At 39.4% G+C, this 16120-nt stretch overlaps 3 protein-coding genes across 3 annotated transcripts; 1 reads left to right on the top strand and 2 right to left on the bottom strand.

The window, feature by feature from the left end:
• Window positions 1-53: 53 nt before the first annotated feature.
• On the bottom strand, window positions 54-5749 carry LOC144074397 (intracellular hyaluronan-binding protein 4-like). Its single transcript, XM_077600816.1, has 9 exons — window positions 5613-5749; window positions 5295-5535; window positions 2964-3090; window positions 2410-2550; window positions 2267-2338; window positions 2117-2194; window positions 1806-1977; window positions 378-560; window positions 54-280 (listed from the first exon to the last, which is right to left on the bottom strand). Exons 2-9 carry the CDS (start codon window positions 5527-5529, stop codon window positions 215-217), a joined length of 1074 nt encoding a protein of 357 aa, XP_077456942.1. The 5' UTR covers window positions 5530-5535; window positions 5613-5749; the 3' UTR covers window positions 54-214.
• A 1117-nt stretch (window positions 5750-6866) lies between these two features.
• On the top strand, window positions 6867-12417 carry znf367 (zinc finger protein 367). Its single transcript, XM_077601723.1, has 5 exons — window positions 6867-7471; window positions 8396-8546; window positions 8634-8753; window positions 9978-10116; window positions 10201-12417. Exons 1-5 carry the CDS (start codon window positions 7199-7201, stop codon window positions 10457-10459), a joined length of 942 nt encoding a protein of 313 aa, XP_077457849.1. The 5' UTR covers window positions 6867-7198; the 3' UTR covers window positions 10460-12417.
• A 905-nt stretch (window positions 12418-13322) lies between these two features.
• ccl27a (chemokine (C-C motif) ligand 27a) lies at window positions 13323-15099 on the bottom strand. The gene is made up of 3 exons (XM_077601436.1): window positions 15009-15099; window positions 14000-14117; window positions 13323-13726 (listed from the first exon to the last, which is right to left on the bottom strand). Exons 1-3 carry the CDS (start codon window positions 15070-15072, stop codon window positions 13618-13620), a joined length of 291 nt encoding a protein of 96 aa, XP_077457562.1. The 5' UTR covers window positions 15073-15099; the 3' UTR covers window positions 13323-13617.
• Window positions 15100-16120: the final 1021 nt, after the last annotated feature.

Consider the following 16120-nt stretch of genomic DNA (forward strand, 5'->3'; position numbering starts at 1 on the left):
CATCACCCAGGTTATATACTGTATATATAGTATTAAAAAGTACAAGAGACCAATAATATTTGCTCAAGTCTTTATAACTCAGTCCATTCAATAAATGTCAACAGAAAAATACAAAATTAAACACTAAACAATAAGGAACCATATTGTGCTTTTCTGGCCAGTATTTAAAGTGCAACCCATTTCCCTAAACCAGCTACATTAAGCATTAACTCAATCATATGCCTGCTGATAGTGCTGGGAAGTCTTCATGATTGTCCGGGTCAGGAGCTGCTTCATCCTCCTGTAGACAAACAACATGGCTATTCACCACCATCTGACTAAGGCAAACTGATACTATTACTTTAGAGAAAATAATGAAACATGATATCAAAGCCTACCTTCTCCAGTGTTTGTTTGACACACTCTTGGTGGCTGGGCAGGTAACCGCGCCCCCTGCCTCGACCCCCTCGAGATGGGCGTCCCAGACTTCCAAAGTTGATGTCCAGAAGGGAGGTGATATCATTCATAGACCGGCGGAAGAAATTGCTGTCATCCAATTCCTCCACATTATCCTTGAGATGCTGAAGATTGCAACGTAAATGACCAAATGTCCTGCTGTTCCCCAGGATTCGACTCCAGGCGTTTCGCTTCGCCTCATGAACGATTCAAGCCCACTCGAGAAGCGCACGCTTAATGAGCTTTGTTTGCTTGCGGCAACGCATTTTTTGGAACTAATTACAGTCACGGACGGGTAGGATAGTGTTACAGATTGAAACTGCATTTTTATTCTCATTTCGACTAAATATTTTTCTGAACATTTCTACTCTCACTACTTTCTTTTTGTCACTTGTTTATTTTTTTTATTAACAAAGCAATATATCGAAACCATTTATCTGATTTCATCAAAATTGGGAGTGGCAGGTCATTGCAACATGTCCCTCATCACAGTTCTGTGTGTATAATGGAAAGGCTCCAGTATCCTTAACATTCAGAGGCAGCTTTTTTTAAACCCCTTTCGCACTGCACTTGGTGTAACACATTATCAACAACCCCATTCATTAGTGCTCCATTTTTCCTGTCTCAGCTTATCGAGCTTTGACAGAGATGTTATCCTGCTGAACCTGATTTTTTTTAAAGTGGGATTCTAGTTTCACTAATGAATCAGCTTGAACTCTCAAAACTCCAGATCATTTTCCATTGCTCCAGCATCTTTAAAAAAGACAAAAAAGAGCTAGGGATTTCACTAATGCATCTCTTCTCAGTCTAGGTTCTTGTCTATTAAAAGTTGCTCTATAACTCCTGTAAACGAACACTTCCAAATATTGGCACACTGGCTTCTGTTTATGTCAATGGGCATGTGCTATATGAAGAGAGCTTTTGAGTAGAGATGGTATGAGTACCAGTGGTGGAACACAAGCATGCTTTAAATAATGACAAAAACAATCTTCATTCTACAAAAATATTACAACGGCTTGATTTTTGTGCATTTTTCTCCAAGTAAAATATAGTGCATATGCCTCTAACCATTAAAGCATTTGCACCTTATCTGCAATGCATTTTAACTGACTCAATGTTGCTATATTTAAGCAGTGTGGATCAAACTAAATTGCATGATAGTAACTTACAGTACATTAAGAGAATAGCCTTTGTCATTTTTGGTAAACACTAGACTACTGCCCATTATCGTGGTACTAATGTTAACTATTTCTAAAATTGGTTTGGTTCATTTTTCCTGATTTAGAGCTGTATACTGCATAAGAAGAGTTTTGGGCTGATTAAAACCAGATTGATTGGGCCATGGAGTGTCCAAGTATTTTTGTACATACCATATGTCTGGACTTGTGGATGACTTTGGCCTTTGATGGAATGGGGCTCTCTGCTTTGCGGATATTGAACTCTGCCTTGGGACGACTGTCGTTCTGCAAAGCCTTCCATTCATCTAGAGTCATCTCCACGGCAACCTGGACCACCATTTCCCCTTCGTCCTCAGCAATTGCACTAACAAAAACAAGACATTTTACAGCACCTTTCATATTCGGGAAAGCGTGTGACTAATGACAGGTCTGCAATAAAATGTGCCTTCATAAAATTCATCCAGTTTCATATTTTTGGTGCTACATCTGATGGTGGTACTCACGGGTTCAGGTTCTCTTCCACTGGAGCTTGAGGCTGTTCAGAATGAACCGGAGCAGCGGGCATCACATCTATTAATTCGCTTCAAGATCAAAAGAAACACTTCTAATCAATCTATTTGACACTATGACGGTGTTGACAGACAGACTCACACCTTGCTGGTTCTTGCACACATCCCCAATTCCAGGGACCTCTGCCACCTCTCTTCTCATCAGGAGAAATCCCACTACAATGAGCGACAACAATAGACTGTCAGGGACTTGCAAGATCAACCCCAACTGTGTAAATGTTACTTACGTTGCATTGCGTCGGTCGTACTCTCTCTTGCCCCTCGAGACAAAGTTATCAAAGTTGCTCGGGTATCCCCTTCTTTCGCCTCCTCTCCTACCCCTACCTCCTCCTCGGCCCCTGAGGTCCACATTTTGATAGTCGGAAGGCCTAAGGTAAAATTAGGTCGTCACTTCACAATAATCACTGATTCTCAAAGTGTGGTCATCACTGCATGGAAATAATTTAGTTCCATTTTACTTCAACTCAACACAGTTGCATTTCATTTTCCAGAGTTGTACTTTTTAAACTAACTTTTATGCCCAATGCATTTACACTGAATTATTGAGGAGTCCTCCTAATTTTCTACATTTAAGTAGTGTTTTATTTGCGTAATATGTGGCCTAAAATATCAAAAATACTTAAATGCTTATCATTTTAGGGATATGAAAGCGGACACCTATTGTACTATACACTGCTGTGTTAATTTTGGTCATTTCCCATCCCTTATCCAGTGCTTGATGTAAACGGTTGCAGATAATTGCTGAATAATGTACAATAACATTAAAGATTGAGCAACGTACTTTGGGACGGAGAACTCCTGTGGAGACAAAGCTGGGTTTGCTCTGCGCTCCCCAAAGGCAGCCATTTTTGACGCCCTTTTCGTCTCTGCTCCATCTTCTCCTGCGGCTTGGACTGGCTGCTTGCAAACTGGAAAAACAAAGTGTTTCATTACATACCTATGTTGGTTGCCTTGCATATACCAGTCTTTAAACTTTAATAAAAAAAATCAATACTGAAATGACAAATCATATTTAAAAAATACAATAAAATAAACACCATTTCACAATATTTTATATTTACATTATTGCAGAACATGGCACCTAGGTTTATATTCTAGCACTTAAAGTATTTTCTGCTATGCCTCCCTTTTTTCACCCCATAATTTATTCCACACAATTATAAATGACATGTGACTGAAAATGTATTTTAAGCCCAGTAAAATTATTGGCAATATGGGCTGTGTTAATTGGAAAAACTAAAGCATCCTAGTGTAACTGGGGTGTAATGTCTGTTAGTAAAGCCATAAATAATTGGGAAGCACTGATTTAGAGTAATTAATAACAATTAGAAAAACAAATTCAACTCAGTTACTATCTTTCATAGAGTTTAACATACATGGACAATGACAACATACTATAAACCAGTGGTGGGCCGTCAGGGCCTTCAAGGCCTTCTCTGCTGGCCTAAGAAATATCTGAATCATATATTATATTTAGTCCATCAATACTTATTAAATAATTCCAAATTGTCTGTTAGCTTCCTTTCATTGCTTTTCCCCCTGGTTGTACTGCTTCCAGATGTGTTTTCATATTGAAGCATTTAACCAATCACATTTCAGCCATTATTTGTTGCCAGGGTCAGAAATTTGCCTCAACGCCTTCACAATCAGTTCTGCGGGCTCTGCTGCATTAAACAAGCGTCGATAAGACTGTTGCTTTAACCAATCAGAATTTGATTTGGTGACACCAAGGCCATTTCGCAGGCATAGGGATACGTCATCGCTTTCACCAACTATGATTGGCTAGTAGGCGGACCAAAGCCAAAGAGAGCCAGCCAGAGATCGCAAACTCAACCCACAATGGCCGACGGAGGAAAACAAATGGATTTGGTTGCTCACAAAGCTATTTTCCAGACGGACTTTTCCAGAAAAAATGGACATCATTAAGAAAGGGCGGTCAACTCCGAAGCTAGCAAGCCTGTTACAGCCGGGAAAAGTGTGTGTCCGCCACTTTCAGTGCGCTAACTACGAGAGAGCTACCAAACTGTATTTGGAGCGAGCTGCACAAGCAAATATATTGTTGTGTTGATTTAAAGCCATTCTCAAGACGGACTATGCCAGAAATATGACAGGACAGGCTCGACTTTCATGAGTAGCTTCGATGGCGGTAGAAAAGAAGGAAGAAAGAAAGGAGGATGGATATTGCGTACAGTTAAAACGGATTTTTGGTGAGTAAAATATGGCTATATTCCTAAATAATATTTCAATTGTGGGCCCGGTTCTGATATCTGAAAAGGTCCAGTGTTTGTATTTAAGCTCCAGTGTTTGTATTTAATCACTAAATGCTGCTAGGAAGTGGATTGTACCCCATTTTAGTGCATTTTTTGCCGTTTCGCGTATGGACATATACGGCCGTATTGACGTTCATCGCTGTCTTTTTCCCAGGGAAATGATACTCCGGGCCCGGTTCTGATGTCTAAAAAGCTCCAGTATTTGTATTTAATCGATAAATGCTATTTTCGGCTGGATTTTACCCAATTTTCGGGCAATGTTTGCCCGTACGCCATTGACGTTCATCGCACTCTTTTCCTGGGAAAATTACCCCCTGGCCTGGTTTTAATGTCTGAAAAGCTCCAGTATTTGTATTTAATCATTAAATGCTGCTAGGAAGTGGATTTTACCCCATTTTTGTGCATTGATTTATTGATTATTTTGTATGTGTCGCAGCTGTAGCTGCAGTAGAGGTTTTATAGCCATAAAATATTTTTTGAGAATTGGATTGATTCGTTGAAGGCGCTACGAGAAAATGCACGGACCGCCACTGCTATAAACACAGAATGCAGAGCCCCTGTATCACTTGGGAAAATATGTCAAATTAGAGGAACTTAGTAAATTTCCAAACTTTTAAACTGTTAGGTCGAAATGGGGGCGTCAACAGATGATCCCTGCCAGCCCTCCCATTGGAAATGGATTGGGCGCTTATTGTTAACGCCAATAAATACATAGGTTAAAGTTAATATAAAAAATTAAGTACAGTGTTGCAATAGACCAACAACACAATGTTGGCCTGCAAAAGCCAAGGGCCATCTGATAAAAGTTTAGTTCACATGCAATGATATTGTTTGTCACGTACTTGCATCAGGTTCCGGATCGGCCATTTTCGTAATGGGAAAACGTCTTTCCTTCTGGGATTCTTTCACCCCAGGTTTCTTCTGTTTGGGCTTTTTATCTTCCTCCTCCTTTTTCTTCTTCCTTTTCTTCTCCTTTTCGGTCTCTACCTCGCTTATGAAATCCAATGGGTCCGTGTCGTCGTCGGGAAGATTCCCGAACCTATTAGCTACGGTACAGCCATAGGCGTCCGTAAGCATCTTGTTCTGAGGGGGAAAACATGTGCAATTAATTTCTATTCTATAATGACGACCTTTATTAATGTGATACTTTGAAAAATCACCTAGTTTCTCCTCTACTGGTCACTATAGAACACCTGGCGACGCTCAAATCTCCATGGAGTTACTATCAAATTTCGAAAGTGCCGTCCACTTTGATAAATGTTTGGCACGTGCGGCTCAAGCGAAACCGCGCCTCTATTTGAATATTCATCTTTGGAATTGAAATGACGTCACCCCCAATGGTGACAGGCAAAGTCAATTTAAAGGGAAAGACTACACAGTTGCTTTAAAAAATAGATACTATAGTCAATTAATAAAAGGCTCAGTTTAACTGAGAACAATTCTTTTCAATCAAAGAAAAAAGTGTTTGAGTGAGACTCAAAAGAAGGCTTTGGAACACTATTTTTCGTTGGGTGAAACTTTTCTATGATGGGAGTAGTTGTTTTAAAACAAAATTTTGCTTGAAGTCATGTTTTGTGTTGGGCCTTATGTGGGTAGACGATTTATGTATTATTTAATCAAAATATGTTTCTTCAATAAAAAAATATTGATTTTTGGGTGAAAGTTTTCTTTGATGGAAGTATTTTTTAATCATATTTTGATTGAAGTAATGTTTTCTGTTGGACTGTATTGGGTTCACGATTTATGTCTTTACTTTTTAATCAAAAAGACTTTGCTTCAATAAAAGACAATTTTCGACCAAAAAACAAAACTCAAATGAAAAAATGAAATTGCTCCCTCCAAAAAATTCAAATATTCCTAGTTTAAAAACATAAGATTTGACCACTTAAGATTCCTACTATTTTGTACTTTTTTATAGGAGTATTGTGACTGTCGCATTAACTGGGGACATGCTGCAACCTAAGGAGTATTTCTTCTGTCTTTTATCATAAAGGAACATTTATCCTTAATTTGCTGTGTTATGTTCTGTATTTTATTCTTTTTAATGCTTCCTTTGTTCTGGTGTTTCCGGCTTGAAATGATTACGTAACACTGGCGCCTTCATTTTTTGTTCCCCTTGCATCTTTAAATTGCCCCCCAAAGGATTAAAGTCAATAGTCATGTGCGCGGGAAAGAGCAACCATCTGCTCGCCGACGCTGTAAAATTAACCGCCTTTGACTCTCATTGGCTCAAACGTGGGCGCTCGTGCGGCACAATCCTTGCCTTGACCAATCCGTGTAGCCGAACCTGAGCGCGCGCGCCCAGTCTTCAAACCTGATTGGACGAATGAGTTTGGACTAATCACACGCGGCAAGCAAAGAGGACTTCCTGGCTACTGTTCGCGCAATTCGCTAAATGGGCGCTTTGAGCTCGTCCTATTGGTCAATTTGGCACGTGATTGACATTTTCCGAAGATGATTGGTGCATTTACTTGTCGGGCGCGATTTTGCAATGCGGCGCAATCGCTCGTGTGACGCATACGGCTCAAGACTGCGCCAGCGGCAGTACCAGATTTGTCATATTCAACTTTTGCGAATAATCGCTAGCTAAGGACGGGGTTTTTTATTCTACCAACTGGAAATGAAGGACGTATTCACCCCGGATTAACACGGCGAGGCATATTTTACGCTCGATATTTACCCTTTGAAGACAAGAGACGGGAAAGACGTTATTTTTGAAAATAATTTGCGATCGTTTTTGCATACAATGAGCGACAGCAAGCATCCTCACGTTATATTCTGCAACGACTCGCCTAAGAGGGTCCTGGTGTCCGTCATAAAGACTACTCCGATCAAGCCCCAAATGGCCGAGGCCATGACGCCAGCGAGTCCGGGATTCAGCGATTTCATGGTTTACCCGTGGAAATGGGGAGAGAACGCTCATAATGTGACACTGAGCCCCGGTTCGCTTAGTGGGGGTTCGTCTCCGGGCGGGACGGCTGGAGACCCAGACGCAGCTACTTCACCCGATCACGGCAAGGTACCGCATAGTACAATACTTTTCCTATTTAATGCAAGTACGGTGCATAGTAGTAGCATAGCCATATTGTAAAAGGGACATTTATTCAATATGACCAATAATTGGGTCACTTTAAATAAACAATCTTGCTTTAGGGTGTGTCTTGGTGGGTTTAAAGCCTTCCTGGCTGCTATCATGACGTCCAGACTGGCGCCTAAAAAATTACCCGGAAGTCGGAGTTCACGTTGCTGCTTCGTTGCAAATCTCGCGATATTATCTGGTATATGTGTTACAAAGCCATGAGAAGACATAACTGTTGAATGGTGTTGAAAGTGTCTGCAAACATAATAGCTCTGGACCCATTGCACTTCGATTATTTGTTGAAGTGAATTGAATGCTTTTATTGTCATTATACAAGTAAAATGAAATTTAAAGTTTGGCCATGAAGTGCACAAATAAATAATCAATAAATAAGTAATAAATAAATAAGTAGTCAACATAATCAGTAATCAGCAACATAAGTAGTCAACATGATCAAAACAAAACATGGTCACATAACCAAGTAGATAAAAAGTGACTAAAGTGGTTATTATTAACTTTTAACATATTACACAGTGCTCCTTTCATGTTATAGCTGCAATCTTGTCCTATCTCAAACTATTCTGTCGTATGAATAACAAGTAAAAAGGTTAACTACCTTTTGCCAACTCTGTAGGAAGAAGACTTAATTATTTGGCGAGTTATATTCTGTCCAGTGTATAGGAAAAAGGATGCATTAGTTGTGGTAAACATTTCAATTCATTGACCACGTATGAGAAATTTTATCATTTAGACAGTTGCCTTAATTAAATCCTCTCAATAATTTCTGTACAAAGGCATATTTTGAATATATTGCATCTGGTTGTGCCCGTCATGATTTCATGATATCTTTGATGTTGTCGTCAGGATGGAATCCGCCGAGGACGTCCTCGTGCCGACACAGTTCGGGAACTGATTAACGAGGGGGAGACGTCTTCCAGTCGTATCCGCTGCAACATTTGCAACCGGGTGTTCCCCAGGGAAAAGTCTCTCCAGGCTCATAAGAGAACACACACAGGTGACCATAAATGTTATATATCTGTCAGTGCCTTGTATATACAAAGCAATCGACAACATCGTTGACTCTGTGCTTTCCCCCTTCCAGGTGAGCGTCCGTATCTGTGTGACTACCCAAACTGCAGCAAGGCATTCGTCCAGAGCGGTCAGCTGAAGACCCACCAGCGGCTACATACTGGAGAAAAACCATTTGTCTGCTCAGAGAAAGGTGCAACCCAAATTATCATTAATTCGTCTGCCTGTCAAAAAATGAGCATAGAACATAGTTATGGCACAGACCGTTATGGGTGCTTTTCCAGTGTCTTAAAGTGCACTCAGTCATTAGTAGTACAGTGGACCCTCATTAAATGGGTACAATCAAGCTTGTAACTTGAATGTGCTCTTATTTTTTAATCTATTTTCTCCCTCAGAAATATTTTGATTCCAGTGAATTCCTGGGGGGCATGATGTTAATTTTCATTTGTGTGCACACATTATCTTGATCCACTTCCATATGTAATTATGCAACATAGATGAGTGGCAGATGGGAGGCATTTTGTTGGTGCCAGATGGTCGATGCCCCCAAGCAGGGACACAGAAACTTAGAGAAGAGAAGTCAAAGGAAAAGCTAGCATCCCACCTGGTGGGAAACCAAGGCACCCAGACATGCCAAGCAAGAGAGATGCTTTTCTGGCAGTCGTATTGTTAAATTTGTTTGCATATTGAGGCTCATTTTCTCTCTTGACAGTGCTTATATAATGAGAGCCTACTGTATTATTTTGACGAGATACAAACAGAAGCAAACAGAATGATGGAAATTACATTGGAAAAACCTTTTTATCTAATATAAATTAAACATGAAAAATACCAAACAATATATAAGACTGTATTGTGTGTTCGTGATACTACCTAAAACATATGAATCCATCTGGCAACACCTAACGGCACCTTGAGTCTCTTCTTGTCACTTGTCGTTTAGAGTCGGATTTTCGTCATCACTGGCAATATGGTGGTAGTTTAAGTTGGCGAAAAGCACCACAGCCCTAAATGGGATTTTTAAAAAAAATCAAGACTGAGAGAAAGACAGCAAGTGCCTTGTAGTGAAAACTTGTGATAACATGTGGAACTCTTCTCAAGGGGGAAAATGAATCTAAAAGTACAATAAGGATGCTAATTATGACTACCTGAAAAAGTCAATAGCCCCCAAAAATGTGAACTTCTTAAGAAAATATTTATATGTATACTGTTATTAGGCAACGCTTTGAGTTTGGTGATTTTAGATTAGATTTTAATTGACTGGTTCCTTGTGTGTCACTAGAGGGCGTCCATTTACCGCACAATTGCTGGGTTCAACAATCGAGTTCAATCGAAGCTTTGCTGTCTTTGGGTGATTGTGACTTTGGGCCAATTGAACACCTTGATGTGTTTATTGAATATCTAATTTCCTTTCCAGGATGCAGCAACCGCTTTACACACGCCAATCGTCACTGCCCCAAGCATCCATTCTCCCGCTTGAAGAGGGAGGAGCCAAAGGAAGGCACCGGCAAGGCACAGTCTGTGGACAACAAAGCAGTGGCAGAGTGGTTGGCAAGGTTAGAAATTGACAACTTGACCGATCATGCCTTCTGAGAAGATCTTATCGCTTGAGATGATCTAATTGTGATGGCTCCTCGCAGGTACTGGGAGACCAGAGAGCAGCGTGCCCCCTCCACCGCCAAGGGGAAAGTGCAGAGCAAAGGCAGAGTGCAGGACCAGGAGCAGCGCGACCCAATGGAGCTTCTCCAATGTAATGAGGAGAAAGGTGACGATGGAGAGGAGGAAGAGGAGGAGAAAGGAAGCCAAGGGGTTGCTGCCAAGCGTCGACTCCAGGAGCAACGAGAGCGTCTCCACGGTGCTCTGGCGCTCATCGAGCTGGCCAACAACCTGTCGGCCTAAGCGGCGCCCCCTTTTCCCTCAATCACTTCTGTCCAGCCCCGGTCCGCCTTCCTACCATTATAGTGTGCTATGTGTAGCTAGACCACCTTCAAGCGCATATCCACTAGTTTCTTGTTGACATTGAGAAATATTTTGAGATTAGTGTTGTCAACTACCCCAGGAAGGCTAAGCTAAAGCACCTTATTCAGCTTCCATTTATCCTTTTTAGGCTGCTACTGTAGAGGTAACTTGATGAAGAATGTCACTCTTCTTTTCTGCCTTTTAAAGGGGATTAAGGAGTTTTTTTTAATTGTTTTCTTTTGCACTTTGACAAGAATTTTCTAAAGAGATGTTTTTGGGCGAATGGTTGTAAATATGGTCGCAAGATTTTCTAACAGGGTGTACGTCTCACAAGTCCGGCACACGCGCATCCTCTCGTGGAGTCAGACTTTATGTGAGGAGTTTTTTAGTGTGTGTGGGGGGGTCTGTTTGAAATAGGTGGCGTATCCTTCCTGTGACTGGCTGGTGATCGTTGCAGCCGTAGTCCACTTTTGACTGCCTTCTAAACTTTCACAGCATCCGATCAGCGTCATTTAACCATGTGCACTTATAACCATTTTTCACCAAGCAGTAATGCGCTGTTAAGCTTTTGACAAATTGTTTAAACTGATTGGCAGGCATTAGCTTCCATGAGTCTCCATAAAGAATGTTTCAGTTTGGATTCCAAAACCCCCTAATCAGAATGACCTTTGATCAGCAGTTTGAGGGAGAGCGTCATAGAACAGCATGCAATAACCTACTAGTTTTAAATACAGTGTTTCATTTCTGTTAGTGGCACGTTTTTTTTTTTTGTTTGTTTCAGTCGTGTTCAATTGACTCATCATAACATGGCATTTCTACAATTCTGCTCCCCAATCAGGAGAGACCTGCTTTTACACTGGGTTACCAAAGACAGTGTTGAAGTATTGAACCTTTGCTGATCACGGTTCTGTTTTATTTAAAAAAAAAAAAAATTCTGTTTCACCGCTGTCATCTTTTATATTAAAAGGTGACAAATTGATTTGAAAGGCTCAACTTGTTTCAGGTGATTTTTTTTCTGATTTCAAGACTGAACTTTCTTGGCTCTTATCAAAAAGAAAATTGAAGCACTGTTTTGTTTTGATTTTTTAAACATTTGGGATTATGCTTGCAGTTCTGTGGGTGAATTTGGAAAATGGAGGGGCGCCTGTTTGTCTCAAACTGGTTGTTTTTGTAGTGCTTGCTAGGTTTTATGTGTTTGTCTCAAGCAACACTACATGAAAACACTATCAAGCTTCCTAGTTTGGCTTTCGTGTCTTTTGTTTGTTTGTTTTTGGGTTGCTGCATTAGCTAGTGTTGCACCGATACTATTATTATTTTTTCCCAATACTGATTCTGACCACCAGTTGTGTGATTTGTTAAGTAAGTGCTGTCATGGCTTGTTCAGACACTACTTAATTTATAGGCTGCCATTGATGGCGCTAAACCAAATGAGAATATAACTCAAAATGTACATATTGTACAGCAATGTCATGCTATTTGTTGGTACTCCCCAATACCCCTGATGTCAATTATAAGTGACGTATCGGTGCAACACTAAATGCATTTTTAGTGATGTGGAAATAACCTGGAAATTTAGTCGCCAAAATTACCCCTTTATTTTTAAGTATTTCTAACAACTAGATTGTTTTTTGTTTGAGTGTGGTTGAATAAAATTATGGCATTTAATATATATATACAGATTGCTAGAATTTTGATTGTGCAAAATTTACCAACAGCTTTGATGTGGAATCTTAGAATCAGTTCTCTGTCATGTACACATAATCCAGACATTTAAATGGTTCTTGCTTGCTTGGTATAGGTTTGTATGATAACTATTACCAAAAAAAGCTTGGCTTCTCTTAACAAGCTTTACAATCTTATAACATTGGTGGTTTTTAATAAACGTTCACACATCCTAAGTCATTGTTATTGTTGTTTTTTACATTTTCTCAAGCAAAATGGAACAAAGACCATGTGGCAAATGATGCAATTGCACCTGGATTTGGTGAATTCAATTATGAACTTGTGAATATTAATCTCTTTACGAATGCTTCAAATGTGTTGGGAGTATGCAAGACTAGGGGAAAAATACACTAACATATACCCTCTCGCTAGGACAAATATGTGTGATGATTTGGCATTGATTCTTGGTTAATTGAGTCTTAAATTTGCAGGTTGTAGCACTCTAACAAGACTAAGAGTGAAGATGCATTCAATTTACTTAGGAAATGTTATAGGTATTCAGAAAGCTCAGTGTAAACTTTAAAAAGTCTAAATTACAAATGGGAAAATTCAAAAAGTACTAGGCATAGGGTGTTGCCCAAGTGTATGTTACCACCTAAAAAGTGCCATCAAAAGCTGCAGTCGCATTCTTTCGAAATTGAAATTATATTAGGTTTTTTTAGTAAATGGAATGTTGGACATGTGGCAAGTAATTATACTTTTTTAAAGTGCTCACCTGGTCAGTTTCACACAACAGATGGATGATTACCTTTTTACTGTTCTCAGGAAGCTTATTAATTAGACACGTCATCAGTGTATTCTTGCATTTATTACTCCCTCGACCGGTGGTAAGCAGAGAAATATAGCCACACAGGATGATGGAATATATCACGGGAACACAAACATGAAAAGATAGCACCTGGAATTAACTCATTGCATCCACTTACAGCGAGAGACGTCCAATCCATTTGAATTAGGAGGGGCAAAAAAAGGCCCTGATGATGCCAGTCAAAATGAACCAGTTCTCGACTATCCAAGCCGAGATGATGTTGATTGATGCTCAACTACTTTTTGTGTCTGAGTGAGCACATTACCATGGAAACTGGAATTGAGAATCAAAATCATTCAAAATATATTCAAGTGATCATCAAACAACCCCCGTGTGGATCAAATGTAGTATAATACACTTGCTTAATATTGAAAGTATTGAGTATTTTGTTTGTGTGTGTGCAGTAAAATGATTACAGAAACAACAAGAATAAAGAGTTAAGTAATATAAAAACAAGACCATATCAGTAGGAAAAGCTATGAACAGAAATGTTAATTCAATCCATTGTTTATAAGTCAGCAATAATGTAAAGGTAAATGAATTTACATTAACACTTTCCATAGACTTGTCAGTGTGTTGTTCCCAGCCTTATCTGCCTCATCTTCAGAACCCTTCTCAGCTCATTTTCCATGTTGGTATGAACACAGATGGGCTTCTTCCAGACACCCACATATAAGCTGCATGAGAAAAAAAAAGTTCCATTACAATACAGAAGTACACACTGTAATAGGCAAGCAAAGTATTTTTTATGTATGTATTCAAGTATGGAAACCACTTTTGCAAAATGGTTAAAAATGCAAATGACCGCTCATGGCCACCACACACAGGATAGAGAGAGACAGCAGAAATGTCCACTTTAAATGTGCATAGAAATCGTGACTCTTCGAACACAACATTATTCTACGTTACTTTTTTTTGTAAAGAGTCATTAAGAAGCTGTTGGAGCTTACACGAGAGCGTCGATGTCACAGAGTCCACTGCTGTATTGCATGTACCATCTTTGGACCTTTGCAAGCACTTGCTTTGGAACAGTCTTTCTGGTATTAATGCAGCATTTGCTGATACCACCTTGAATTGGAGAACAAATGGAAGGCATTAAATTAACTGACGAGAAAATAGGCTGGATTTGTGTTGAAAACAGACCTTGTATCCGCAAAATAAATCAAAACAAAGTCAACATCTATTGTCCCATGATTATCATTAATTTTAAATTACTTGTTATAGTCCACGCAAATTGGCTACCATATTTAAGTTGGCTCAATTGAGTGTAGAAAAACCCTCCTTTACAAATATAATACCTGGCAATTTTTGTTATTCATTTACCAATGTATTATGTTATTATTGGGATTAGTCAGGAGAGAACAGGCTAGTACCGGTTGATCTGATATAATGTAGGTATGTCTAATTTTGTTGATTCACGACATGAAGTCAGTTACATTATTGACTCAAATAAATGTCATACATGCTCCTATTTCCATTTAAATGCAATGACCAAAAATATGTGAATCTACCTGTATCAAAAATTTACCTCAGCTCTGCTGTGCGGATAAATGATATTTGAAAATGGATGGATGGATGGATGGATGAATGGATGAATGGTCATTCCATAAAGTTAGAGTAAGGAAGCAAGTTTATATATTATGTATTCATTCATTCATTCATTCATTCATTCATTCATTCATTCATTCATTCATTCATTCATTCATTCATTCATTCATTCATTCATTCATTCATTCATTCATTCATTCATTCATTCATTCATTCATTCATTCATTCATTCATTCATTCATTAAACCGTTTATCCCCACAAAGGTTGCAGGATATAGATTATTTAATGAAACCAAATAAATATGCTTTTTCAATAAAAATGAATTTCTCCATTCTAATGATCAATTCTAATAAGCACATTATATTTTGTTTTGTTCTATCATTTAGTTTCCATAGAACTACAACACATACCTTCAGTGGAGTTGATGACCAAAGCGACGAGGCAAAAGGTCACCACGGCCGCTTTTAGATCCATAATGGTAGTGAAGGTGAGTTAAAGTGAATAAAATGTGGTAGTAAGGAAAATGTGCTCTTCCACTTTTTATATACTCCCCGAGCACCTGGCTATATAGTGAGGCGGGAGGGAAAAAAACACACTCTAACAGGCGCTGACATGTGACAGGTAAATTGACTGAAATTCTCAAGTCAACCGCTTTCACATAAATTAAAGCATTAGACATGACAGGCTTGATGGAAAAGTTATAATCCAAGGTTGATTCAGAAATCCTCTGGCAGATAATATGGTGCACTTTTAATTAAAGCATTGCTCAACTTTCGACAGTATTATACTCACTACTGATAGTTTAATGAAGCTTGAAATTCTATGCCATTGATGATGATAATATTACTGCTCCATGTTGAGTCATACTCAACGAAGATGCTTGGCTTTACTTCAACAATTTTCAATAAAGAACACAACTAGAGTGAAAACATAAGCAATCAAGAATTGCTTTACTGTGCACTTTTCTCATAACCTGGTTGAACATGTTTATAAAAAAAAGAAACCTTGTCAATCTCAGATCTCTAAATCAATCTCCAGTTTATTTGCTTGCCTGCAGCAATAAACAAGTCAACACAGGCCATAAGGATAAACAACATTTTTCAGATTTCAAACAAGTGTGGCACTCATGCGAATGTGTTTTGGACCACTGTAAGGCGTATGGAAAATGTATTTTTTCTTTACCGCAGAAGTCATCACGAAGTGGGCTTGACATAGTAATTGTTGGGTGTTGCTGTTGTTATTGTTGTTGTTAGGTCACCTCAGGTGCCTGACGATTACCCTCAGCAGCGCTAGAGCTGCCACTGGAACGCGGATTAGTTCATCCAGGGGGTAGCCGGAGGTGTGGGGCAGTGCGAATATATCCGGCTGGATGAAAAACGTAGGGCGCCACGTTCCTGGGTGGCAGCTCTGGGTGGTTTTGTTGGATTCGCAGGCCAAGACGGGCGGCCTCTCGGGAGACACCTCGTGAAGGTTCCAACTGTTGTCTCCCGGCTGTTGCTGTTATTGTTCTATGCTGTCTTAA

This window comes from Stigmatopora argus, chromosome 5 (genome assembly GCF_051989625.1).
Source record: "Stigmatopora argus isolate UIUO_Sarg chromosome 5, RoL_Sarg_1.0, whole genome shotgun sequence".
Taxonomy (NCBI): Eukaryota; Metazoa; Chordata; class Actinopteri; order Syngnathiformes; family Syngnathidae; genus Stigmatopora; species Stigmatopora argus.

What these genes read in the sequence shown, in the direction of transcription:
- ccl27a (XM_077601436.1), bottom strand. Translation starts at nt 15,072, where the DNA reads ATGGATCTAAAAGCGGCCGTGGTGACCTTTTGCCTCGTCGCTTTGGTC. An exon ending in GGTCATCAACTCCACTGAAG is followed by an intron (nt 14,118 to 15,008) that starts GTATGTGTTGTA and finishes CTCCAATTCAAG; the next exon opens with GTGGTATCAGCAAATGCTGC. An exon ending in TGTGACATCGACGCTCTCGT is followed by an intron (nt 13,727 to 13,999) that starts GTAAGCTCCAAC and finishes TTTCTCATGCAG; the next exon opens with CTTATATGTGGGTGTCTGGA.
- znf367 (XM_077601723.1), top strand. Translation starts at nt 7,199, where the DNA reads ATGAGCGACAGCAAGCATCCTCACGTTATATTCTGCAACGACTCGCCT. An exon ending in CTTCACCCGATCACGGCAAG is followed by an intron (nt 7,472 to 8,395) that starts GTACCGCATAGT and finishes TGTTGTCGTCAG; the next exon opens with GATGGAATCCGCCGAGGACG. An exon ending in TCATAAGAGAACACACACAG is followed by an intron (nt 8,547 to 8,633) that starts GTGACCATAAAT and finishes TCCCCCTTCCAG; the next exon opens with GTGAGCGTCCGTATCTGTGT.
- LOC144074397 (XM_077600816.1), bottom strand. Translation starts at nt 5,529, where the DNA reads ATGCTTACGGACGCCTATGGCTGTACCGTAGCTAATAGGTTCGGGAAT. An exon ending in CGATCCGGAACCTGATGCAA is followed by an intron (nt 3,091 to 5,294) that starts GTACGTGACAAA and finishes TTGTTTTTCCAG; the next exon opens with TTTGCAAGCAGCCAGTCCAA. An exon ending in GTGGAAGAGAACCTGAACCC is followed by an intron (nt 1,978 to 2,116) that starts GTGAGTACCACC and finishes TGTTTTTGTTAG; the next exon opens with TGCAATTGCTGAGGACGAAG.